This window comes from Ambystoma mexicanum, chromosome 4q, assembly GCF_040938575.1.
Source record: "Ambystoma mexicanum isolate Mex_15411 chromosome 4q, UKY_AmexF1_1, whole genome shotgun sequence".
Lineage (NCBI taxonomy): Eukaryota > Metazoa > Chordata > Amphibia > Caudata > Ambystomatidae > Ambystoma > Ambystoma mexicanum.
Window position 1 is genome coordinate 212,515,385 of NC_090928.1, and position 27,682 is coordinate 212,543,066.

The following is a 27,682-nucleotide window of genomic DNA, read 5'->3' on the forward strand; positions in this document are numbered from 1 at the left end:
TGAACCCTTCCATGAACAGTATTTTTGAGTGCATCATTGCCATCTACGTTGTTTGATCTTCCAAATGATCATAGATGATCTCATATAGTTTCATAAAGGGAGCCATAGTAATCGTCAAAGCTGCTATCACGTTAGCGTCTATATTTGATTGCTTGCCACACGATTCATTCACTTGATTGGGGGCCGGGCAGGTTGCTGGGGGGCTAGTTTGAAGCCAGCCAGGTCACCCCTATCGTCATCGCTGGAGGACTCCACATTCCTGCCCCCTTCCTGGGAGGTGAACCTGGCTCTCTTTTTCGTTACCTTTTGTGATGTTCTCTGGGTGGGGTTTGAGTACAAGGTTGTGTAGTTATTGCTGATGTTTGGCATGCATGCCCCCTCCTGAGTTAGAGCCGTGCTCATTTGGTCCTCCTAAGACCCAGCCCAATTACTCAAGGTGTCTTTAGTCGCTACTCTGTCCCCTGCCACCAAAGGGGGGGGAGATTCCCTCAAACCCACCGGTAGCCAACCATTATAATTGCTCTTGTTTAAGATTTTCAATCCATGTTCTGCATTCAGCTCCTGTCCCCTTGCCTTGTTAGGCACTCTGTGTTCTGGGATGTTTTTCCTTGGACGAATGCTCCGGTCTCTAGATTTTCCGTGCTTGTAAGAAGCATGCATTCAAGAACCTCGCCATTAGCCGCTGTTTGTTGATTTGACAGGCGACGAGCCATCAGCGATGTTTGGGGTATTTTTCCGATAAAACAATCTTTGGTTTTTCGGCATATTACTTGAAATCGATCCATTTGGATGCCAGATGGATTTTTATAGCATGTGAAATATTTCCCACTTTGTCCCCTTTTTTTAGCCCCACTGTTTCATGACCACTCTAGGCGTCTTTGATGTCGACTTGAGTTTGGGGTGACTTGATGGGTTGTGTGCTTTTGGATTGCGTTCCTGACTGTGAAGCCCATCCGTGTACGTCCGTTCTGGCCTCACGGGCCGACTTTGCTCTCAAGATGATTTTGTTTAATGGGTCGGTGGCTTGAACAATGGTATCATTTGACACATCATCTTGTTGTACCGATGGTGTTGCCGAAGAAGACTGGAGGGGAGGATCATACGTCAATCTCTGTTAGTCTTAGTGGATGGTATGGAGTGCAATGTGGGCATGCCGGTTTATATCCGCTGTGGAGGTCCGTCTGAGTTTTGGGTCTGCAGTGCGGCTTGGAATCGTGTCACTGCTGACTTTGTAATCCAATATGGGCAAGGTTTCAGTTTCGATTCTTCTACAAGTAGACTTACAACAAGTGGAGCCTGTGGTTTTTTGAGAGTTGTTACGTTGTCACACCCATCTTCACTAGTCGAAATCGCCATCTCCTCCCCTTTCCCCACTTGTGCTGCCTCTTTAAGGCTATCAATATATTGCGCTGTACTTGCAGTTAATTCAACCTCTGTATTAAATGGATGTGGGTCATTTCTCCCTTTATTACCGTTCACAAGATCGTCACTTCCAACCCTTTCAACTTCTGCTCCCACTTCTTCACTAGGGTCGATTTCATTCTCAGTGCCATGTGGGAGCTGACTCCCAGCACTCACCTTCCCAGGGTGCGGTCGACACGCGCCGGTGAGCGCTGGGTCCGCCAATTGCGCTTCCTGTTGAGGGCTGATGCCAGGGGCCATGCCCTATGGGCAGTCACTATAGTCGGGGCTCACCGTCCCACTCGCCACGGATTGTCACAGACTTCCAAACCCTCACAAAAGCTCAGCGAACGCTCTGCGTTGCAGCAAGGTTTTTGGCTACTAAGCTCCTCCTCTTTCTCAATCGAACTGGCAGACAGACCGCAGGCCAACAGAGAGAATGCCACAGACTGCCAAAACCTCAGCAAAAGCTCTGGTGTGAGTATATCTCTGTTTGTAAAGTGTATGTGCTTGTTTGCAGCATTGTCTGCGGTTTGATTATTTTGAAGAACATTTTTGACATTGTTTTGGGGTGAGGTGTCTGTTAGGGCAGAATTCCGTTCATGGGGATCTTACTTCCTAGCTTTGGAAGTCTCCTCAATTTTTTTCTGTCTTCTATGGCTTTTGAAATTTTATATTGTGATTATAGGGGCATCTACTTAAGTGCCCCTGCGACTACAACCTTTTTTCTCCTGTGCTACCCTTAGTAGCCCAAATGGCTACCATGACAGGGCTCCTTTCCAAGCACCACATTTTGCTCCCACCATGAAATTGTGTTGCACAGTATTCTGTTGGCAGCTTTCATTTGGTTTTGGCTGCACCAGGGTTTTAGCCATTGTTACTGCATTAGTAGCCTGTAGCACCTAAAGAGTTCTGCTTGGAATACTAATGCATATTTAAAACCCTGCACCTGTTCATTTTATTTTGTATCGGCTTGTTGTCTGGACCACTAGACACCACCAAAGTGGCTTTTTTGCTGATGTATGCTCTTCCTGAGCACCCCACAAAGGCACCCTCATTTGTGCTTTAAATTGGTGTAGGCTGGTTCTAAGTTCTTCAAGCACGCCAATTCACATCATGTGCGAGTCCTAAGTTTCTTTGGCGTTTTCTATGGGCCACCCTAATTGCCTGGTCACCAAAACCTTTGTGTGTGCCTGGAGTGTGATTGGTGGACATGAAGGAATGTAAACATGGAAGACCCTGTGCATTCCTTAGATCCGTACCTGATCCTCGCTGAAGATTACTGTGCCGATGTGCTGCTGTTGAGGATCCTGGATTGGCCATACTGGTTGGGCCCTTGCTCTTTTGTGCTAAAACCCATACAGGGTTCGTCCTTTTGCGTCTTGCAGCTATCCTAGCTTGGTGAGCTGGCCGTCCTTGCTGGACTCTTCCTCACCTGCAGTTGCCGGACTCCTGGTAACATCCATCCATTCGGGCCAAATGCCTATGGCAGGAGGGGGGGGGATCTCTTATTTTCCTGACTTTTAAATCACAGGAGCTTGCAGTTACTGTGCCTTAGCTCCATTGTGGGACAACTTGGGTTTCTGCCAACCGCTGCTTCTGTCATGTGACTCATTGCTGGTTGTACATTCCTGCTTCCCTGGTATGACCTTAGACCAGTGGTCTTCAAACTTATTTGGCCTAGGCCCCCCCGAGCAACGTTTGGGCAGGCTGGGCCCCCCCAAAAGTGCCAGATGGACAGTATGTAGAAATCGCTATGAACTTTTGCATGCCGTCACCGCACCCTAATCCCAGTACAGACCCTGGGCTCTCCCCACCCTACTCCAACCACTATCCCAGTGCTGCCGCACATCCTGCTCCCACCACAGTCCCATAACACAAGCAAACACACATCCATACACATTTAAATAAAAAATAAATCACCATAAACGTACCTTCTGCAGGGGCCTGCGCGTGGTTGCTAAAATGCCCCGCTCCAAGTTGCTCTGTGCGTATGTGCGAGGAGGCGCAGGAGCACCCCCTCACACATACATACATACATGCAGTGCCCCAGCCAGCATTTCCAATGAGCTATTCAAGGCTGGCGAAGCAAAACACCCCCAGCATTGCATGGCTCAGTGATCATGTGCAGTTGGGGAAATGAACTGTCAAAGGCAAACAGTGTTTCCCTTTGACAGTTCAGCCAGCCCAGGAGCATTCCCTCAGCTGCAAAAAGCTGCTGAGGGAGTGCTCAGTGTTTCACTGGGCTGGCTCCTTGGCTCCTCCATAATGGGTGAGGTGGCCAGTGGGTCGACGCCCCCTCACCCATTATGGATGAGCCGGCAGGCTTGGATTGTGGACTGGCCTATAGGGCAATAGGGCGATGACCGTACCAAAAATGCAAAATGCTAGTGTAGGAACGTCAAAATAGGCCACTTTTTTGGCCAATGTGGACCGGTTTGAGGAGTTACTTCACTATGCAGCTAGTAGTTTTGACCATTGTTGCTGAATAAATATTCTTTAAATATCACCATTTGTTTACATTTGAACAAAAAACAACCCCTTGGGTACTACTCAAACAGTCTGTGACTAAAGGACTGAATATCCATTTGCAACTGCTGGCCACTTTTTCATTGGTGCCTAAGACCGTTTTATGGTCCAGTTTGACCGTGTGAGCTGCCCCTTCCCATTTCCTCCAATCTAAAAACAAAAATAAAAAAAAATCTTTTTTTTAAGTTTTTTTTTTTACATTTCATGCTGGGCCCTGGCGCACCCCCTGGGATGCGGGCTCGTGCCACAGTTTGAAGACCTCTGCCTTAGACCATTGCTGGGTCCTGCAGTGCTCATGTTACTGTCAGAACTGCTGCTAGGTTCATCTCGTGGGTCGTCTCTCGAGGTGTCTGCTTTGTGTCGTCTACTGCCTTGCTGACTCGTGGATTTGACACAACCCGAAGCCCCCAACTGCCATTGGCCAGACCCAAGGCCGACACCCAAATTCACCTGTGCATCCACCATTCCTGGGCTGAATTTAGAAACACTAGTGCCATGAATACTGGTCCCGGATGCTAGGGTCCTGATCCTCAAGTTGGTTCTGTTTTCAGGAATCTGCTGCCCTGAGATCAGTGTGATTTTGAAGACCTCCCCTCATTTTAACTCTCTTGTCCAGAATGGGCCTTGTACTTCCTATGCAACCAGCTCTTCCTGGCCTGCTGGTTCTCGAATCCTTGGCTAGGAACTCTTCTTGCAAATGTACACATTCATGCTACGGATTTCTCATATTTGAAATATCCCAGTCAAGGCAGTCGACTTCAGAACATTTTTTCTTAGCCAATGGGTGACGCTGTTCTGCTCAATCGTCGACCATCTTCTGTCATTGGACGTGTCTTCGGCATACAAGAACAGAGCCTTGTGTACCATTTTCTTCAGTTCCTTTTTTCCGCATCAATGCATCAGAACATTGAGACAGTCACTCGTCAGCCGACATTTTCACTGTGACTTCGGACAAATCAGATTTAAAAATCTGTACATCATCCCTTCGGTCGATGTCGGTGACTGATCTATATCTCGCTTGTCCTTTCTGCTTAGGAAAGGACCATTAAACCGAGGAGTGTGCAACATGTCCGATGATGCTGAAGGCGGTTAAGGAAAGAGTGTCAAGGCTACATATGGCTTCATCAAAATTGACCCTGGTAAAATCGAAAGTTAAAAAGAACATCCACTAGAAAATTATTGCTGACCCCGGAGTCGTCACACTACCATTCGAGATTAGAGGAAAAGGAAGAAGCAGCACCACCATTCCAGAAACGAATCTTTATTCTAAAATGCATTCTGAGTGGGAGGCATTTTAGAACACCATCAAAAAGATTTTCCAATATGCCCCAGAATGTGTAAAAAATAAAAATAAAAGTTAGTTTCCCATGGAATAATGCCCATTTTAAAACCAAAGCAGCCAAAGGGACTAGTTCGACTTTTCAGTGGTGCTTTCATTGAAGTCATTGGGCCAGTCTGGGTAATGCCAGCCTCTGCATCCATTGTGGACAAGGATGTTGCCCAGAAACAAAGAGCGGGTCCAAATGACCCTCAGTGTTTAACTGTCCATCTATCTGCAGACAGCCTTGCGATATGGTCTGCAACCGCAGCCTCCAAATCTACAGTACTCCCGTTTGCATCTCTAGATGGGAATCCAAAAAACGATACACTTGAGGACGGAATGTTTTTGCTGCAGGTAGTGTGGGGTGAAGAACAGACAACACCTCATGCACACTAGCAAGGTACTTGCATACTTACTGCGAAATGGCATGAACAGCTATGAATCCTCTTCCACCAGACTCCTTTAAACAGCTGATGTGAGACTGGAAAGACGCTGCCAGGAATATGCTGGAGGTGGGGCTAGATACCGTTGATTGCATCAGGCGCTCGCTGAGCACAGTCGCTGCAGTTTGCAGATGTTCATGGATGCGCACAGCCAACTTTGTCCAAGATCAGCAATTACAAGCTTCTGGATATACCCTTTGACAGGCCAAAACTGTTTGGCACCAAGGCTGATTAAACTCCTGCAAAGGTTTAAGGAGTCTTAGCAGGTGACTCGATTCTTGGGGTTTGCCTTATCTACCCACCCACCCGCACAACCTCAACTGCTTTTGAAAGAGGAAGGTTCAGACATTGCGGGTTCATTTCGTCACTTTCGTTTTTTTTAATAGACGGAGGGCTGTACTTTGCTATGATGTTACAGATAAACGATTACATACAAATTTCTTTGCAAAACGAATTGTCGTGTTAAAAGAAAAATTGCAAATATAAGCACTCGAGGCTCATTTATTATTATTTTTCCAGTTCTGACGACTGTGAGGATCCACAGTTTGGGCAATTAAAAATCGCCCACATTTGTACTTCACCTGAGGCCACACACGTCAATTAAGCAATTAAAAGGTTAGTGGAAATTGTTGCATGTGCATACTAATAGAGATACGACACCCCCATTCGGGCTTTTATCATGTTACCAATACGGCTTTTCGTTTTGGTTTTTAGAATGCCATACGTGGAGGCAATCAACCAATGAGTCACCTTTGATATCCAACTCCTGGTGTCAACATACAACGTCCTGAAGAAGGGTCCAGCACACATCTTATAGCATTTTTATTTGGCTATAGAGTGCTTTCCTTCTAATAACTGTTGCTAGTACCCAGAAACACATTTTTCTGTGTCAACAGAGTCAAGAACAAGTTAACTATGAGTCGAGGATATATGAAATAGTAATATGTTCACCACACACCCTTACTAACCTCACAACATCGTAAAAACATGATGATTGTGTTAAGTTTAAAGAAATGTCTTGGTTGGTTTAAACATTGACTTTCACTAAATGTTTTTTTATGTGATGTTATGTGTAAACAAAATGCATTTTTTTCTTTTTTAATATAAAAACTTTTGAGTGTTTTGAATTTATAAATTAAAATATGTATATCTCTATTTTTTCTGTCTTCATTAATCCATTGACATGAAAGATAGCACTTTCTGCAACTAGAGACACCTAGTACGTGTGTAGGTTGGTAGCTGTTTTTGTGGCATTTTCTATATACACGTTACTATTTGTCCTCTGCCGCACAGCCCCCTAAAAAAGAGGACTCCACAGCTCTAACTGTTTTGTTTACTATGTAACATCAGACAAACTGGCCCTGCAATTGATGGATCATAGTTATTGCTTGCCTTTTTCTGTGGGACCACTCCTATTAGAACTTTCTCAGTTCCTGCTGAAGGCAGTAGTGGAGCGTGTGCCAAAATAGGGAGTCAGGAAGGGCTGATACCCCTGGTACTTCCAAAATCCAAAGAAGAATGGATGGATGCCTCAGATCTATTTTATACCTGAGGCTCCTCAACAAGCTCCACTTTAAGATGGTCACCGATTCATCAAGCCTTCGTGTGGCAGGATTTGCTAGTGTCTCAACTTACTTTAATATCCCAACCACCACAAGGATCTGAGATACCTTTGTTTTGTGGTGGGAAGTACTCCTAACCAGTTTTCAGTGCTCCCATTCGGACTCACTTTGGCTGCAGGAGTATTGTGGGGTACATTTACCCACCCAGCAGAATTCCCTCCATCACCAATCTGCACTTCAGCAGTTACCAGCAGAATGGCGATGCTGGCTCCCTCAAGCGCCATTCCCTTGCATCAAAACTGCTTTTGCAGCTAGAAAAATGATGGCTGCGCTGTCTCTGCCAAGCACCTATTGGGCAAAATGGAACAGGGAACACACCGAGAAAGGCTGCCAGTGTGGTTCCTTATGCACACCAAAGAAGAGAATTGAAAAGCTGCGATGCTTGGCTGCTTGCTCAAAATTTCAAAATGAAAAAGGAAATATTTTGCATTCAAATGATGGAGCCTGATGCCCTTTTTCATCTGTTCAACAATACACAGTTCTGATCCAGTGAGACCCAGCTATCCCCAGCCATATTCAGATTGTGCTCCAAGAAGATCTCTCCTTTGTGGCGGTATCTGACCCTCAACTTATTGAGGATACAGATGACCCTTATTATGGGGATGACGAGGACCCAGAGGCAGACCAAGATGCTAACATGTACTATATAAATTCCCCTCTTAACCAAGACACTCCAGTTGTCGATTCCTCAGTGGATAATCAACCCCTCCTCAATGAAGTACTAGCCAAGGCGGCTGAACACTTTCAGATTGACACACAGGAGGCACAGGAGGATGCAGAACAAATCCTTGGGGACAAAAGAACAGTGGGCCAGTTTATCCCGCTACTACAATCAGTGCAACGCAGAATACAGCCATCCTTAGAAGCCCCTAATCTCACATGGGCTGTAAACCCTGTAAACCCACGTGTGGAAACATTTTTCAGGACTGCTCCTTCAGACCCTTTATATATTAGGGGGCAACTAAAACCAGACTCCTTAGTTGTCCCCCCAACTAGAAAGAGAGCAGGCACACCCCTTGCTTCCTCCGAGGCTCCACCTGGTGAGGAGAGCAAAAAGATCTATGCCATGGCCTCCTCAAACCAGGATAGCGAACAACGCAACCCTCTTGGCTAATTATAACTGCCACAAGTGGGAAGAAATGTCTGCTTTACTTTCATCTGCCTCAGAGACACTCAGATCAAAACTAGCTCAGGTGGCAGCAGATGGAAGGGCTGTATCTCCTTAAAGCAAAATTTGATGCAGCGGACAATGATCGGTAAGGCCATTGAAGACGCACTTAAAACAGCAAAGGACGTGTATGACACTCTAAAATCTTTAGGTCAACTCACTAACTACCCTACTAGACAGAGAGGTAACAGACATTTTTGCCGTTTTCGAGGCCAAAATTCTCAACGAGGATCCAGCTACAATCGGGGACAAGGCTCCTCCGGGGGAAATTATCAAGGCCAATCCTATCAAGGCTATCCCAGAGGACAACGCAGAGGTCGTGGTCAGGGCAGAAGCCCTGCTCAAGGTGGCACTCCACCTCAGAGCAAGTGACATTCTGCTCCAGGTGCCCTCCCAAAATCTCCAGTAGGAGGACGCATTTCCAACTTCACCCACGCATGGGAGGGAATCGCTTCAGACAGATGGGTGCTGTCCACAGTAGCAGGGGGCTACTGTATAGAACTACTTCAACATCCCCACAACAACCCTCCACGACAGAAAATACACTCAGAAGAACATCAACGGATCCTTCTAGAAGTGGAACTACACTTCCATTAAAGGACACCATAGAAGTGGTCCCGGCCAACCAGGTAAACGGGGGCATTTATTCAACTTACTTCCTTGTGCCAAAGAAAGATCTAACAATGCACCCAGTATTAAATTTGCGCCCTGCAAACAAGTATGTCAATCCACAAACGTTCAGCATGACTACGCTACAAGAGGTAATCCCTCTACTAAAAAAGGGGGATTACATGGCAACACTGGATATGAAAGATGCCTATTTTCATATTTCAATGTTCCCAGCGCACAGAAGATTCTTGCGTTTCAAGATAGCGAACAAGCACTACCAATTCAAAGTGCTGCCCTTTGGGATAGCCTCGGCTCCAAGGGTATTCACAAATGTGCTGGCGGTGGTGGCAGCGCACCTGCACAGGGAGGCAATCCCAGTGTACCCTTACCTGGACGACTGGCTCATAACCGGGGAATCGGCTCTGATTTGCAGACAAAACATTCAGAGAACAATCAACCTCCTCTTTCAATTGGGCTTCTCCATCAACGATAAAAAGTCAAGCCTAGTGCCAAGCACTTCAAAACAGTTCCTAGGAGGTCTCTTAAACACAGAGGAAGGATTGATCTTTCCGTCAGAGGAAAGAGTAAAAAATGTATTACTGCAAATACCACATTACCAGGCCGACCGCCAGATAAGGGTGCGCAAAGCGATGCGTTTAATAGGCATGATGGAATCTTGCATTTACCTGGTTCCTCATGCGTGCCTGCGCATGTGTCCCATGCAGGAGTGATTGGCGAAACAGTGGTCGCAGGCAAGTGGTCAGTGGGACGATCTAGTGGTCGTTTCGCCAACACTTGTACAAAATCTTCGCTGGTGGACGAGAGAAAACTTAACAAAAGGGAAACCTTTCTACGACCCAGAGGTGCAAGCAGTTGTCATAACTGACGCCTCACTGGCAGGGTGGGGGGCTCACTACCTTCACCATACAGCTCAGGGTCTGTGGTCGCACACTGCAGCTCAGAACCACATAAATCTGCTGAAACTTCTGGCAGTATTCAAAGCCCTTCAGGCATTCGAACCCCATTTTAACAAACCTATCTGTGCAGATCCTAACAGTCAGCACTACAGTGATGTTTTATATCAACAAACAGGGGGGGGGGGGCGGTACACGTTCTCCAAATCTGTCCAAAAATCTGGAGGTGGGCACTCAAACTGAAAATGTTCCTGTCATCACAACATGTTCCAGGGGAACTCAACACTCTAGCAGACTCGTTGAGCAGAGATCCCCTACCAGAGGAACACGAGTGGGGTCTACACGAAGGAGTCGTAGAAAACAACACCTTCTCTCATTGGTGTTTCCCAACTGAAGACTTATTCGCCACAAGCGAAAACCGTCAATGCCCAGACTTTGCGTCCAGGTTCCCCCAGCCGGGCTCCAATGGGAACGCCCTATGGATGAGCTGGTCAGGGGAAATTGCTTACACTCCCCCCCCTGTGCCCCCCCAACTCCTCTCATGAGGAAAGTGGTGAACAAGTTATACAAGGAACCAATGACGCTCATCCTAGTTGCTCCTATGTGGGCAAGACAACGTGGTATTGTGTGGGAGTGAGGGGTCAGTTGGCCCCCCCTCGCACATTCTGCACATTATGGACCACTTGCTCGTGCAATAGCGGGGGACGCCACCATTGCCCGTATGCTAACATTAGCATAAGTGGGGCTATTGCGGGACACACTTGGCGTCCATTTTGTGTGCCCTCGACTCCATCTTTGGACTAGGCCTCATTTCGATAGTATGAAAAGGCTTCTCTCCCCTCTGCAGCGCCGTGCACAGCACGCTCATGGCCCCCACCTTTTCCTCCCTGTCTGAAAGCTTCACAGCTCCCTTTCTCACGTATGCGCCGGGGATAATTGAAACAAATAACATAATGTATCATCTCACTCTTCCTCTGTGATCACTGTCCTCTGTGTGAACCGGCTCGAACCATGCCTTGTAGCTCATTCATCTCCACAAACCTGCCCCTGCTGTGGGAAATTACTGCCAATGTAACCCTGTGCCCTCCTAAGGTATTCTCTCGATGTACCAGAAGTGTGACCCTGCTGTGCAGCCCACCCCACAGTGCCCCCAATAAACCCAGACCTCTGTCTCAGATTGTGCCCTAAAACCAACACATGTCATAACTCCCCACTTGCCTTGATGTGCTAAGAACCACCCAGTCGCCCAGGTTATCATAGAGGATAAGCCCTCTACACCTTGTACCCCATAAAAGTCCCAATTAAAGATGGTGTAATCGCATGCATGCAATTTGTAGGTTCTCTAGATTTATTCAAAGGTGTACTAATGATTTTTGTTTATTATATATTGAATGGTAATTTCTCATGCCAGCTTAGTTAGTGTCAACTCTATCTCGCTATGACCTAACACAATCCCCCCCCCGCCCGACACATGCAGCTGGACTTCGTGACGCACACCGTCCCGCCATCTGGGGAACCAATCCAGAAATTGCAGCGCCTACACTGACATATGTATCTATGCTGTCCAGCCAATCCCGCACTGTTGTAACACCCTATGTTAGTTGCGTCATCTGTGACGCTGTTTTTCTTTATAACTCTCTGTAATTGTAATGTTTGCCAGAGCGCTCTCGAGGCAGCGGGAGTTCTCTGGATGCCAACTTTATATAAACTTGTCAAAATCTTGCAACCTGTCCTCCTAGTCTCATTCCCCACTGGGGTGTATTATATTTTAAAAATATGCATGTGTAAATTGGGGAGTGAGCCTTTACAGTATCCACATCAGCACAGACTGGCAATGTGTGATCCAATCAAGCTCCTGTGCCAGTATAACCTACTCACTCAGCACGAAGGACTAACAGTGCACCCACAGCCGCACTCCATTAACTTGGCACCATGGCTCCTGAAGTCATAGAGTTCGGCCGTCTCAATCTACCTCAAAGATGCATGGATATCTTGAAAGAATCAAGAAAACCAAACACTAGGCACTGTTACTTTGACAAATGGAGAAGATTCGTAATTTGGTGCCAGACTAAGCAGATCAACCCCATAGAATGTACTCCATCCAACATTCTAACTTACATGCTCCACTTGCTAGATGCAGGGTTAGTGTTTAACTCCCTAAAAGTCCGCCTGCCAGCTTTGTCAGCCTACACCACTTCCCATAAGAAGGTGTCATGGTGGAAAGTACCGGTCATCAAAGCATTTATGGAAGGGATAAAGAGACTCCACCCTCCAATCTCTAACCCACCACCAGGTTGGGACCTCAATGTGGTACTCGCTAAGCTCATGAGTCCCCCTTTCGAGCCTATGCACAAGTCTAGTCTCAAACACCTGACTTATAAGACTGCCTTCTAAGTGGCGATCACTTCCATAAGAAGGGTTAGCGAAATCCAAGCTTTGTCAGTGCAGGATCCTTTCTTTGTTGTACACAAGGACAGGCTGGTTTTACGTACTCACCCTAGGTTCTCACCTAAATTCATCTCCATATTTCATGTAAACCAGTCATTTGAGCTACCGGCTTTCTTCCAAGAGCCCAATAGCTCTACTGAGGTAAAACTCCACACACTGGATGTGAGAAGGGCGTCCTCTAGTACATAGACAAGACCAGACCGGTAAGAAAAACAGATCAATTGTTTGTCTCCATAGCACCAGGCAGAGAAGGTGATTGCATCTCTAAGAACGCTATCTCTAAGTGGATAATCAAATGTATCCAACTGTGCTATTCCCTATCAGATACAACACTGCCTTTTACGCCCAGGGCCACGAGAGGTACTGGGGCCACTCTGGCATTCATTGCAAATGTTCCCCTAGACAATATTTGCAAGGCAGCTACATGGAGCTCTGTTCATACTTTCACTCAGCACTACTGCATTGACACCCATTCCAAGACAGATACACAAGTGGGTCAAGCGGTTCTAAGACATTTTATTGCTCATGAACCTTCTCACAACCCACCTCCTTCCATTGCTCGCTAATCTATGCAAAGCATGTGATCTAAGGAGATTCCACAAGCCTCAGAAGGGATACATTACTCACTGTAATCGTTTTTCTGATGCTTGTATCTGCTTAGATTCACATGCAACACACCCTTCCTCCCCTTGGAGAGAAGGCGCATGGATGCTTATGAGCTTGTCGGATACGTGTCTGCTTGGATACAACTGTACACGTGCTACCTCATGTCAGAAAAATAACAATCTGAGGGACTCGACGCGTGAGGGATCATGGGTACAGTGGACGTCACACTAGGGATAGTATTGCTGGCATGCTCTGTCGACGTCCCTCTTTGAGTTTAGAAAAAAACAATTGTAATATTCCGCAGCTTCCACTAGATGTCCGCCTATGGACAGCATGTGAATCTAAGCAGATACAAGCATCAGAAATACGATTACGATTAGTAATGTATCCCATATATACTTATATTCAATGAAAACATTTTGTTAAAGGGACATTATGGTTAAGTTGCACTAATAAAAAACCCATGAAATTCAATGAAAAAAACGTTAAAGAGACGTTATGGTTACAAGTAAAAACAAAAAACCTCAGAATTCGGCAGTTATGGTAAGCTAAGCAACCATAACTCACGTCACCACTGTGCACTGCTAAGACTAACACACAGGACATCAAAGATGACATCACATGTCTGGCCCACTTGTTTTTGTTCAATGAAATAACTAGGCCACGTGGTTTTATTCACTGACAGTCAGAATATTAAAATTCAAAAGGTGCTGTATATCTTGACGTTAACCTTGTCATATGTTCTTTGAGTACTTTCCTTAGGGTTTGGTCTCCGCTCATCGAGCACGTACATGGGGCAATAGGCAGGCCTCAAACACACAATTCATTTGTATACATGAAGATAAACTTTGATGCTATTAACATTTTCTGATGATGCTGTTCTTTCTTCCTTACTTTAGTTTCCCTGGATGTGCCTCTGATTTGTTTGAATTGTGGGTCTTCATATGCATTGTTTGTACCATCACAAGTGTGTAGTAAGTCTTGAATTGTTTGCTAGTTATTACATGTTTAACATTACAGAATCACCCCTGACATCATAAAACCAACATTATGAACACAACCCCTTGTAGGGACTTTTCATCAAAATGAATTCCACATGTGATTTCATCAGTGATATCATCAATGACATTTGTGATGCCATCTTTGATGTCATGGGTGTTAGTCTTAGCAGTGCACGGTGGTGGTGCAAGTTATGGTTGCTTAGCTTACCATAATTGCCGAATTTCTGAGTTTTCGTTTGGTTTTACTTGTAACCATAACGTCCCTTTTAAAAAAGTTTTTTTCAGAGAATTCCATGGGTTTTTACCAGTGCCTGCTATTTTCCTACAATTTACTAATATCATACTTGCCCCAATATTGCAAAGTTTTTGTCCAATTTACGTTTCACTTTAAAGCTCTGCCATTTACCACCTTCTAGCATCATTTTTAACACTTCTATACTTTTTCCATTATTTTGGCTTCTGTCGACGTCCACGAATGTCTGGCGTCATTGCGGTCCTTCTAGACAATGCCACGTGACCATGCGCTTGCTTCGAGGACAGTTCTGAAATGCATTTTCTACTGATCTAGGAACTTTCAAGATCAAAATGTACCCTTGCACAGGTCCTACACCTATTCTTACTATTTATTCATTAACAATCTAGTACAAAGCACATACTTGAAGAATATTAGCAAAACTGCTATTTATCTTAAAAATGGCATCAGCTATTGCCATCCTCCCATTCTCCCTCAACAAGAGCCACCACCAGCTGGAGGACCCACACAACAAAAAAGCACAGTATTTCCAAAGACAATGAAGAGGACCAAGAAGATGAGGTAAAGGAGGTGCCTGCCTCTAGCACCCAGAGAGAATCATGGAGGTGGCAGTTCTTTACCACTGCTGGGAATGTACCAAAGGCTAAAGCTACAAAAGTGAAATGCACTGATTGCAAGTCGCCGTCTACCTGGACATTACTCCTACGGGACCACCTCCATGCGCCGCCACACCAAATCCAACTATCGCAATGCTCTCGGAAAGATTGTTCCTTTTTTAGCAAGTAGTAGGCTGACTTCCTCCACATCATCTTCCTCAACCAATACTGTAAGGGGGGCAAAGGTTGAAATGGATGGGGGGGCGCTCCGCTGAGGCATCCATACGTTGCTCTCAGCATGTCCTCTCCATCTAGCTGATACAGGTGTGCCTTTCTCGACCGGCGCCAGTTATTATATTGACATTTCAGTGTTTGTAATAGACTCGCTCTTAATGGTCGAGGTTGTTGTAATACCAACAATCTCTGCCATCTCAGTTCTCTTTTGCGGTTACGAGTGGCTACATCATAGGTGTGTGTTTTCTTAGAATGGCTTTCCATTGGTGTTTTTGTTTGAACCTTAAACATTTGGAGGGCATCCACATAATTACCACTCAACCTTGCTGGCTGATCAATATTCAGGTTCCACATCTCAGGTAGGTTCTCATTCAGGTGATAAAATGTTTGTATATCCCATTTAAACCTAATCTTTGAATATTTGACTTGAAGGGTACCCTGATACTGTTTGCATCTGTTCTGATTATTTGTACCCTGTAATAGCCATCGAAGTGAAAGTTAATTGTGATCGCTATTAAATTGTTGTAGTACCTTAAATTCCTCAATCTCAATAAAGGATCTTGACTTAACATACACATAATCTATCGTGGACTTGCTGTAACCTCGAGTCCATGTATGGGCAGCCGGCACATTACCTTCAATAGATTCATTCAACATACATTTGATGTGCTTCCATACGCATTGTCCACTTGTTCAGTGCGACCGATTTTATTTGCCGGTTGTCATTAAGGCATCGCAAGTTAATGTCACCAACTACTATAACATCTGTGATATCAGAGGACGTATATATAGTCATCATTATATCTTCCAAATCGCTATAGAATTTATCATTCAGGGGTATGGGATTTCTATAAATTATTATAGCCATGACTTTCTCATAACCAACAATCTTTACTAGCCGTCTATGATCGTTAGGTGAGGCCCAGGCTTGTAATTTCAAGCCTATGTTATTTTTTAAAGCTATCATTAGGCCTGAAGTCGTTCGACCTTTGTTTTCCCGGCTGGTATTAAATCAATTTCATGATTATTCCAAATTGGTACATCCACCAGCCAGGTTTCCTGAAACTTCACAATATCATAGGAATCAATTAATTCGGCACTTTCACTGATCAAGTGGACGTGACCTTGAGTGTTCCAGCATGCCACATTTATCATTCTATTTTGATCAATCACAAGTGGTTCTCAATTTGGATATTTACTCCATCGATTGCCTAACCCAACAGGACCACTCTATTGACTTTGATTGTCTGATCGAAAGATGTTATCGGTTCTACCTCTTCTATCCCAATCGTTTGTACTGGGTACATTTTTATTATGCTCATCAGGATTAAATATCATCGGGTCCAGTGCTATGAGGAATCCCATTGAAAACAAATCCATTTTCGCTAACCAAATGGTATTCCTTACCACACCTGAGGTTATCGAAAGCCTCACCACAGATAGGTCATGGTCGGCTAGAAATTACTCCTGTTCAATGTCATTTGTAGATATATCTTCTAGTTTTTGTATGTCAGAAAATATAGTTAATACACTAGCCCGACATAAATCATAGGAGGCAAAAGGGGCAGGCAGACATTTAATTATCAATCGATGGCACTGATGCCGGCGATTCGATTTGATAGGATTGTCATATTTTGCCTCCCTATCACAAGTAGTTCTAATAGACAAATCCTGACTGATAGGATTCATACATTCATTGGTATTCACAATCTGAGTGTTAGCTTGTGAGCGATCATTCACAATGACTAGCTTATTCATGTCAGTTGGAGGCTTCCCCATTGTAGACTCAACGGTTGAGTTATGTGTTTTAGCTTGCAAATATTCTTCAATTTATTTGCAAAGTTCCACCTTCAATTGAGGTAACCAATTATCTGTTATTGTAGAAATTGGTTTCTCACTATCCAAGGACTCCACATTCACACTTGGTTTTCTGGGGGGAATTTGAGTGCACAGAGTGGAGTTCTTTTGTGACTGTTCATCTTCAATCAATGTAACTAGTTCGTCCAATGGAGGATGTGGAGTCAATAGTTAATCATAATTCTGTGTTCTAGCCTTAGTAAAACTAATCCTGGACTTATATTTGGCTATAATCGCCGTGCTGGCATTCCTACTCTACATTTTGGCAATATGTATTCTTCTAACAAATTGTCTCATTTGTGAAGTAGTCCTAATGTATGGCGTTTTTTCATTCTTAGTTTTTTTTATTCTTCGCTATTAACTGCATCTGATCGCACCGACTGTCAATTTTACCATTTTTAGCCGGTTTGACAAAGATTGAGTGAGGTACAAGAGGTGTTTTAGGCGCATTCACCTGATCTGTTCCACTAATATGATTATTGGTTGGATGACTAATCTCTATAGGTAATTTCACTCAAGCATTATTGTATTCTTGTTCTTCAGATATAATGTATGGGATGGAGGGAAGGGGGTCCATAGGCTTAGTCCTTGCCATAATTTCAGAGTGAGAAGTAGGCTTCGATTTTTAATCGGCCACTACTGTAATTTTAGCTGGGTAGGTCGCCTTTTTATTTACATCCATGCCATTCATTTATATATTTTCCATCCAGTTTACAAGCTGCTCAATTTGAACTGCTTGCTTACTGATTTTGTCATCCATCACATTAAATAATTTGAGCAATGATTGAATTGTAGAATGCAAAGCCATAAGTGTGATCTCCACTAAGGAAGGTTGTCGTGATTATTCTTTACTTGGTGCATTGTCCAGTTGGGGTACCCCGGTGTGCTCCCTATTTCCACGAAGTGTCGGTAGTATAAAGGACGACACCAGAGAATCGCATTTGGACATCTCAAACATATCCGGTGTTCGTGATAAGGAATTCGAACACTCACTATGATGACTACTGCACAAGGATATCACAGTCGCAGATTTGTTTGTAACTAGTGTTTTATCATGAACTAATGGCAGAGGAACACTCTGCGTGCAAGAATGTGTCACAAGGTGATCAGGAATGTCTACAATATGAGGTTCATTCATCAGAAACACATCTATAGCAGTGTCTGCAACCAAATAGACCTCAGAGTTATTTAAGGTTGCATCATTGTAATGTCACCCGTTACCGGTGTAATTACATTGTCACTTGCTATTACAAGTGCAGAATCAGTAATAGTTTCCAACATTGTTGGAATCAGAGTGTTTTCATTAGTTTGTGTGGAACAAAACTCAGGAGGCTCTATGGCAGTAGGAGTGCAGTAGGAGTGCTAAAACAGTCATCTTCTGATCTGGTGTAGTTAATAGCATTCCGTATCATGCAAAATTCACGAATATCTACATTAGATGGTTTCAATCAAGTGAAGAGTCTGCTTCTTTTCTTTGGCTGACGCTTTTGCCGCCATGACTTTAGGTGAAAGCCCTTTCGGGATTGAGGAAGCACATGTGACAACAGTCTGTGCAGACATATTCAATGTAATTCAATATATAAATACAATAGTGACAGTTGAAATGAGAACTTTAAACACTTCAGTGTGGGCTCAGAACTGAGTCAAAGTTTATAGAACCATGCCACTATAAGTGCTTTACACACAACAATTATGTAAATACGCCTCACGCTGCTCACGACTTCACGAATGCGCAATGCGCATGTTCCTGTTAGTTATAGGAAGTGAAGGAGGCAGGCAGCGTATCGTTGGGCGACAATTCTTGGTGGAAAAAATGGGCGCAATCCACTTCAGAAACAGCGCTGAGGCGCGGTAGTAGTTCCAAATAGTTGACTGGTCAGCAATAGTTCCAAATGAACAGCACCGTCTCCAGACTTCCTCACAACTTCATGAATTTACTTGTACACCCTTTTAGGCTTTCTTTGTCAATTGTACTCTCTCTGGGACTTAGCGTTCTTCTATCCACCTCAATGGTTAGCCTTATCTTTTTTTTCTCGTTATGTTTTAGGCTTTTCCTTCTCACATGCTTCAACTTTGCACATGTAGGGTTCTTGCCCTTCTTCCCAGGGTTTTCATTCCCAGTCTCTTATTTCTCCACCTAGGATGTTTAAATATATGTCTTGTCGCATGTTGTTCTCTTCACTTCTTATGAGTACCTCCACAATATCATGATCTCTGTACTAGGACACGTTTCCCTTTTCAAATAGTCCCGGTCTTTCTTTACCAAATTATCATGTGTTCCCTTTGATTTTCACAGTTCCAACCATCCAGCTTTCTCGTTATGGTTTTGTCTTTAAGACTGGGACGAGTTGTTTTACGTAAGTAAGGATTCTCCGGCTACCTCCTGCCGTTACCTATTTCCCAGTAACTCTCGTGATGTGAGGATGTGTTGCAGGGCTCGTCTTTTGCTCGGGTACTGCTTCTTGGTCTCTTCCTCCTCCTTTCGGTCTCCCGTTCTCGGCTCGGCGTCAGACATCTACCATCTGCATACCCTGGTACTCAGAAGGCATTCAGATTGTCCCTTTGCAGTAGTCTTGGCACTGTTCTTTTGTCATCCTGCCCACCACTTTGTATGCATGGTTGCGCCACTAGCAAGTAGCTTCTCGTCTTTCTTTGTGGTCCTGGACACCAGGATTCCGGCATCTCTCAATCTGCATGTCTCCTTTTGAAACTTCGCATCCACAAGGCGTAAGGAGGTCAGGGGGCTTTCCCTGCGTATCAAGATCTCCTCATCCTGCTTTGACTCGTCAAAGTTAAATACACATCTTGAGTTCAAGGGATGTTTTCCTTATTTTCTTCAGACTGATTTCTTCCTGCATTGCCTTCAGCCAAGCATGAATCCTCCATAGAAGACAGTCCCATATACGTGGATATGAAAGTTCCTTCAGGGAGCTCCTCACAGGAACGGGAGTCCTTGGCCCGTAAGGTAGGTTCCACTTGCCTCAGCCCCTAAGGGAGGGTCTTGCGCAGTGGGCTCACCTCCCTAGCCCCATAACAGGAGTCTCCCCATAGGAGAGAAGGGGCGAATACCTGCGATTCGTCACACTACATTGCCATAACAAATAGATTACACCCGCCCCCAACTCCAATCTAAACACCCAGCATGCTCATGTCCGAGGACTCTCCATTCGGGCTCCTATGTCACACCAATGTTGATCTCTTCCCCAATGACCCCATCAGTTTAACAGCGCCCACACACTCGGTTGTCCCCAATGATCCCTTCCCCTCCAGGACAGCAGTGCCCATCCTTTGCCATCAGTGGTCCAGCACCCACCCCATTTGGTCCTCCTCACACAGAATGTTGTCTTCATGGTCACTGCACCTCCCTATCAGGACACCAGCATGAACATTATCCACAATAGGGTCCCCAGTTCTTCTCCCCCACCTAATTAGGTCCTCCCTGTTCAACCTGCTGTTAATCTTCATGCAGGCTCATTGTCCTCCATTTCTGCATCAGTACCCCAGTGCTTGGATCCTAATGTCCATAGCAAAACAAAAGTGGTGATGTCTGGAAGGTTTAGAAATAATCTTAAACTCTGGGATAGCTCTGGGCAACCCTCCAGACCATCAAAATGGGAAAGAAAATATGCAAATCACGTTTGGTCCCACCTCAAAACGGGCCATCAAGCTCAAACTGCTTGGTCACATCCCTTCTGCGTGTAAACACAAGCATCCTCAGACATGTTTAGGCCCGCCACATTCCCATTGTTGCCAGTCTCCTTTAAGGTGCCCACTGTTTCCCTTCCTTTTGTGAAAAGCCCCCGCCCTTGCAAATTCCATGTGTTCAACCTCTGGTTAGGTACCCATCACTTCCACCAAGCATCTTTATGCCTAAAATTAGGAAAAGTGATCAGAAATTTTACAATATGGAATAATGAAAGAGCAACACATTGAAATAGTCCATATCTTGTATTGCTCAGTAAGGATGTTAATTGAGTTAATTAAACAGAGCACGGATTCAAGTATATGGGTTTGGTTTTAGCCAATCAAATCCCAGAATTGGGAGTTAATAATTATTTTTCAAAAATAATTTCTAATGCTTAAACCCTTTTGAAATGTCATTCTCTTATTCTTGGATTTTGAATTTATTTTAATGGGAGGTTCATTACAACATTAGTACCCATCGAGGGTGAATGAGCTTGTAACAAGCAAGTTCATTGGCCCTCCCCGGGTCGTTAACAGTCCGATAAAGCCTTTGTCGTGCCAGTGTGTCTGCGTCCTGGTCGTCATGGAAAGGGAAAAGGGACTACGTGTAATCCCTTCTCCCCCTTCCTTGGCAGCAATCTTTTTTGTTTACTCCACGTAGTTCCTTCTCCCCAATCCTGGCGGGCATTTTTTTTTTTTTTTGCGGTTTCAAAGCTGTTTCTCAATCTCAACGAAGTCCCGGGGTACCGATAGCAGTAGAACCCTCACAGGGGGTGGGGGGGGCATTAATGGTCTGGTGTAATGCCCCCCTCCTCGCGTTCTATTGATTAATTAAGATCCCTGCTACTACCTTGAATATATGCAGCAGAATATTTCTAAATTATGTAGGGGAGATCGGGTTGCATCCTGTGATTGTTAACCACTGGCACTCCTGTCTCGGCTCAAAATATAGGCACTGGTGATCTAATAATTAAGTTTCTATGTCCTGGGACATTAGGTCCCGCACTATTTGTCAGTTTGGGTGCTGGTGATGAAAGTGTTGCCCTAAACCACTCTTTATTCATCAGCGTTTACCTCAGTGGTTGGGGGAGGGGATGCACTACCAAGCCTGTGAATGGCCTTTGTCCCGCTTATGCATGTTCGTGAACATTACGTTGGTGTTCAAGATCAAATGCAGGATGTTTGCAAAAGCACAGAAAGGTAGTTGCTTGATCCCAAATCCCTCAGCTATCAAAATATACACGACATTCCCACTAAACAACCACACGTTTGAAATGCTCTATGAAAATGCTCGTTTTGCAAAAGGCGCTTTCAAGCATTGAGACAGAATTTCTGAGTAGGCATTCTTGAGTAAGCATTCCTCTGGGTGTTGTGACAAAGTCCCCAGCCTTACTCTGTAGACATCTGAAGGATTGTCAAAGGGCGCTCAGGGCCTCCCCGGAGTCATGTGTGGATGATGGTTTCAGGAGTCGTATGGATATGATCCCCTTGTCACCCCCACATAGCCCCAGCCATTAGGCAAGAGACAGTCATATGTGGGCAGAAGTGCACGCTCATGCACGGAGCAGTGCACCTCTTTGTTCCTAGCACCTGCTCCTCAAGATGCAGGACTCACCCTCACCAGAAACTGTCTGAACTTTAAAGTTCTGCGGATTCTGCTGCAGTTCAGAGGTACGCTCGCAAATGCGCACTCTCACACAGACTCAAGATGGAGAACCGGCTTTTTAAAGTTGCGGTCCAAGTGCTGGTCTGTTTATAGGCTAGGATATACGCTACAACACGGGGGAGCACGTTCACAGCAACCTATCACACACCAGAACTAATAATGATTTACGCATGCAGGCCAGAACAAGGTAAGGGCCAGCTCTAACATTAAAGTGATATCCTTGTATGGGAAGGTTCGGGATGGTAGGAGTTTGGAATGAGTTAGCGATTCAGGAAGGAGGCTGTGGAAATAGTTTGGAGAAAAACAGGGAGGAAGAGAGAATGCTTGAGACAAGAGGGGTAGGAAAACATCATGATGTAAGAGGTAAGCATCAGGAGGTGATAGAAGGAAGGAAACATCAGAAGGTGACAGGTGGGAGGGCACCTGGATATGTTAAATGGAGAGCATTTGGAGGGGTCGGGAAACAGGAGAAAGCACCAAAGGCTATGAGACGTGGTAGCTAGCAAAAGCATAACGTAACGAGAGCGCGCCCATAGCACAAGGCAGGTGTAGGTGTCAGAATATGATTAGAAGTGATTAAATCTACATTGGGAGCAGGAACAAGGACATGGTGTTACATCAAGGAGAACCTGGACCAGAGCAGTGGTGCAGGGGGTAGTAGTCAGTACCCTAGGAAAGGGAGGAGATGAGGCTTAAGGTCTGCTGTGAAAATTGGGACAAGCAAATCCAGCTGGTTCTGTCGCAAAGTGAAAGGGAAACTCCACCTGTATCTGCAACGTGGTGGCGAGGGAGCTGAGAGAGACACAGCGATGTTTACAGAGCTGGCAAAGAGATTGGAGGTAGTCGTCAAAGGCACTGAATTATTTGACTTTCTATACCGTGATTTAGGAATAACAGTAATGCACCCCAAACCTTAAACACCGTTTGGTCTGTTGACCAATTCCCATGTTCTCATTGTGTTTAAATGAAAAGCCTTTGTTCCTTTTTTTGCCCCTTGCATCAATCTAAAACAACCATGTCGTACAAATGCAGAATTATCGGTATCAGTTAATATAATCCCGGCAAAAATGTCGCCAGTAAAATAATTAGCAGCAAAAATGCCGTGGTTTGACCCAGTAAAGGTGTACCCCATTATACCATTTAAGGGCAGCAGGGGTGTCCCCAGCTCCAGTTAAATGCCATAATGGGTCCGGGGGTTGCGGGGCTGTCCCCGCATCCTTTACATGATTGTGGCGCAAAAAACCACTGCATTTTTGCCGCAATATTTTGTATTCACTGCCATTTTTGCCGCGATTTTAAGACATGGAACCAAATTATCTATACAGTTTCTATAGCAAGTTGAATGCAGATTTGAGACTAGCTGCAAAAGTTATAGGTCCCCTACGAAAGGCTCTGTGGAACTCACGTTGCACTAAACAAGGAAGTCCCAAATGATGACTCCCTAAATGTACCTATTTCATGTCTTTACATTGCCGTTCCTCATTCCCATCAATACTTTCCTGTAATTAAATTAAATGAAGTCATCCCTGTGAGTTCCAAATTTAAAATGGGTGAAATTTGAAAATGGCTTTAAAACAAATAGCCTCTCCAAAACATTACAGATTAACACAGCATTGCAAGTGAGAGGGTTCTGTTGTTTCATATCCCTTACTTGTACTAACTAGTCTGCAAAATGCGGTGTATACGTTGCATAGAAAACAGACTGCAGTTGAGGGGCAGGGAGGTCACCACAAACATATAAGCTCACTGTGATTTCCCTTGGGGGGGGGGGGGTCTATAGACCTGCACTATATTCCAGAAAACTACAATATTTATTTAATTCATGAAAGTGCTTAGCTATTAATAGCGAAAAACGTGCAAGTCTTTTCTTGTAAACATTTTTTTTAAATGTAATACATAAATGAGCAAAATACTGCATTTAAAGCTAATAATTACAGTGCTTTCATTTTTTGGTTAGTGGTGGTGAAGGACTATAAGAATGGGCCATACTGTGGCAACAGACTGTCATGGTATACGATTATGAATGGACCAGCCATGCACAGTCTAAAACTCCAGTTTTATCTTTTTGTGTGTGTGGCATCAAAAACATCTGGAAGCAAGAGAGACTATCTGATTTAATAAGAAAAATGATGTATGGGTTCCTCACAGATTCTAAAGTACCCAATGAACCATTATCATAGTGAATCAATAATGGACTCCTTAGGATGTATGATTTGCAGGTCCCTAAATTAATTTAATATCCAGATGAAAATGAGTTTCTTCTGAATAATATTTTAGGTTTTAGCATGGATCCCGGGCCGGATGTACAGTGTAAAGTTGCACCTTATTACAAATTAAATATGTGATTGTGACCACTCACAGGTAAGATAAAAGCTCCATGTATACCAAAAGAAAGGAGATTACCGACAATGATCCTCATAATGGAATAGAGCATAGTACTTATTAACTTTCATTGCATTTTGATGCTTTCATTTGTTTTTCATGTAGAAACATTTCACAAGCACAAAACCTTTGCCTTCATTAATAACCATATTATTTTCATGAATGAAATAGAGCCTACGGTTTTGTTACCTGGTCCATGTCTAACATACAATGCACTGTGACCTCCCTGAAACCCACCTGCTGCCTGCATTGGCCATGCATTTATTACACAATTATTGACCAGCACACGTCATAATTTTGAAAGACCAGAACTTCTTTTCCTCGTAAAACGTGTTCATCTGCAATATTTTTTCATTGTGTGGTTTCTAGGTGTATTATATTAGAATTCATAATGTCTGCTGCTGTCCCAACCTTTCCTTACAGCATGTTTGAAGAAATGACAGCGAATCACGTATGCCATTTTTTCAGAGAGTTTGTTCGAAGATGAATTGGGTGGATGAGCATTGTGTAGAGTGTGCACAGACAATATGATTTTCTGTGAAGTGTACATAAGTATCCTGGCTCTGTAGAAATCTAGTGTTCTCTGAAGGAGGCAAGATGGTAGGATTAGTATTGGTTCAATGGCACCTAGGTTCCTTGTGTTCCCACTTCACATCCCACCCTCATGCTTTAACATCCTGTGCCACATATTGTACACCCCCTACCATACTACACGTACCTTCAGCGACATGTACCTTGCTCCAATGCTTACTAGCTAGGTTTTGCACTCTAAAACCCAAGTACAAATGTGTATAAATGTCAAGCCTCTGTGCAGAAACTGTTAGAAGTCTTCAAAGATGCTAACCACTACCCAGGGAGAGTTGGTATGACACCAAATGGTTAGGACATCAGTACCTACGCTTTGTTTTATAGCTGCACAGTATGTGTTTTTTTACAGTAGGCTGCTAAATCCACTGGGTATACTAACATTGGGAATGATACCTTCGGTGGGTGCCATTGCCTGTTTCATATGTGTACTCATTAATAATGAGCAGTGCATTGAGGGAGCTCAGGTTGTGTAGCTACTTTAATTGACACATTTAAATGTATTTTAGGTTTCACTGCATAACCTTAACATCCCCTCAACTGGAATGATGCCATTAAATTCGTACGTTTTTATTAATTACCAGAAGATGGTCTCTCTGCTTGGCAAGTAGCCTTAATAGATCTACTTAGCTAACAGTTTTCCTTTTCTTCCACCAAGCAAACGAACACACACACTCTCAATATGCGTACATATGTTTGCTTTAAAACCAGAAAGAAAGATAGTAAAGGTAGATCCTAAAATGCACACATCTTCCTCTCACCTCTCGTCTCTAGGCTTTCGTGTCAACAGGTTTGTTGAAAAATAAGCAGATATATATATATATATATATATATATATATATATATATATATATATATATATATATATATATATATATATATATTCTTTCACGTTATTTTCAAGGTTTCTCTTTAAAAACAAGTAAATTAACACAAAAAAGTACCTTCACAATATTTATTGCATTCCTTGCTTGAAGGGTTTTAAAAAAATAAAAAGTATGTTTTTAATATGTATCCATCTCAAAAGTAAGCAAAAGCACAGCAAAGTGGTTCTCATCTGCTTTAGGTTTCTGTGTTTACACGTAGTCTTGCAGGCTGTAGCCTACACTTCCGTTTTCTGGTGGTTGTGTGTTTGGGAAAGGTTGTTTCTTGGAGGGGCACAGCCAGCCTTCTTGACGCTTTCTTATGCAGGACGTACAGAAAATCAGACCTGAAACGAGTAGGAGTCCCGCTGAAATGAATCCAATATACACTGCTCCACCTGGCTCATTCTTATTGCTCTCGGGGACTAGCGGGTCTAGGAAACTTGAAATGATCTCTCTGGTGTACCAGGAGGCGGGTATTAATCCGAAGATTGCTGCCAGGACAAAGCAGATCCCCCCAGCAAAAGCAGTTTGACTTTTTGTCTGCCGGTCCCCTCCCAGCCTAGTGCACTTCATTCCAGCAGCCGAGATGAAGATACCAGAAGCAGCCAGGACACAGGAGAGCACCATTGTGGTCCGTGCCACCTGGATGTAGACTGGGAGCGACAAGAGGGAGTACTTCACAGTGCAGCTGAACATACCGGTGCTGAACCACGTGCAGTCCATCCAGAGCCCTTGCATCTGCGTGATGGCAGTGATGATGCTTGCGCCCGTGTCTGCATTGACCTTCCAGTTGGGCAGCAAGGTGGAGGAGATGGCGCCAAAGAAGCCGAGCAAAGCCACCAGGAAAGCGAATATCTGCAGCCCAGCCGAGGCCATGAGGATGATCTCCGGTCACCGACAGCCTGCCTGCCTGCTCCTCTCCGATGAAAATGTGTGCAACTGCTGCCGCTGCTGATAGCTTTCCAGGCAAGAGGTCTGTGAGGAGTAGGATGGAAACAGCGGGGTGGGGGATTGGGAAGAGGAGGGTGGAATTGAGAAATGAGAAAACAATCGTAAACAGACGGAATTAAAAATTAGAGCAACAATATCTGAAAGTGTGTCCAAACGCATCCCTCCAGTCGATGAGAAGTCGCGGGAAACAGCTGAGCAGCGAGCTGCAGATAGGCAATTCAGCTTTTCCTTCCCATTTAGCATTCAGAAATGATTTCACCTTGGTAATATTTATAGAGTGGGTTATATGTAAAAATCCCCCACGTGCCCTCCCCATTGTCCCCAACCCACCAACGCACCCCCCTCCTTGTGTTTAATTGGCAAGCTATTATGATAGAAATCACAAAGTGCATTAGCGAGTGACAGCTTGCGGGGTGCTTGCCTACATGGTATTACGTGGGCTTTTCAAAGCCGGGCTGCCTGTGAATGTGCGGTGGCGGTAGGGGAACGCAGCTGGTAACATGAAAGAAGGCTCGTCATAGTCCTTGGAGAGGTTTCGTATTTGTT

General features: G+C 44.3%; 2 protein-coding genes across 4 annotated transcripts in view; one reads left to right on the forward strand and one right to left on the reverse strand.

The window, feature by feature from the left end:
- Positions 1–27,682, forward strand: part of TFB1M (transcription factor B1, mitochondrial) — a 725,212-nt gene that overhangs the window by 298,230 nt on the left and 399,300 nt on the right. The window lies entirely within an intron of this gene.
- CLDN20 (claudin 20) overlaps positions 26,261–27,682 on the reverse strand; it is a 161,690-nt gene continuing 160,268 nt past the window's right edge. For both annotated transcript variants that reach the window (XM_069607742.1, XM_069607741.1), the window contains one exon: positions 26,261–27,160. In XM_069607742.1, the coding sequence (XP_069463843.1) occupies positions 26,396–27,061 (666 nt within the window). In that variant the 5' untranslated portion in view covers positions 27,062–27,160 and the 3' untranslated portion in view covers positions 26,261–26,395. The remainder of the gene's footprint in view (positions 27,161–27,682) is intronic.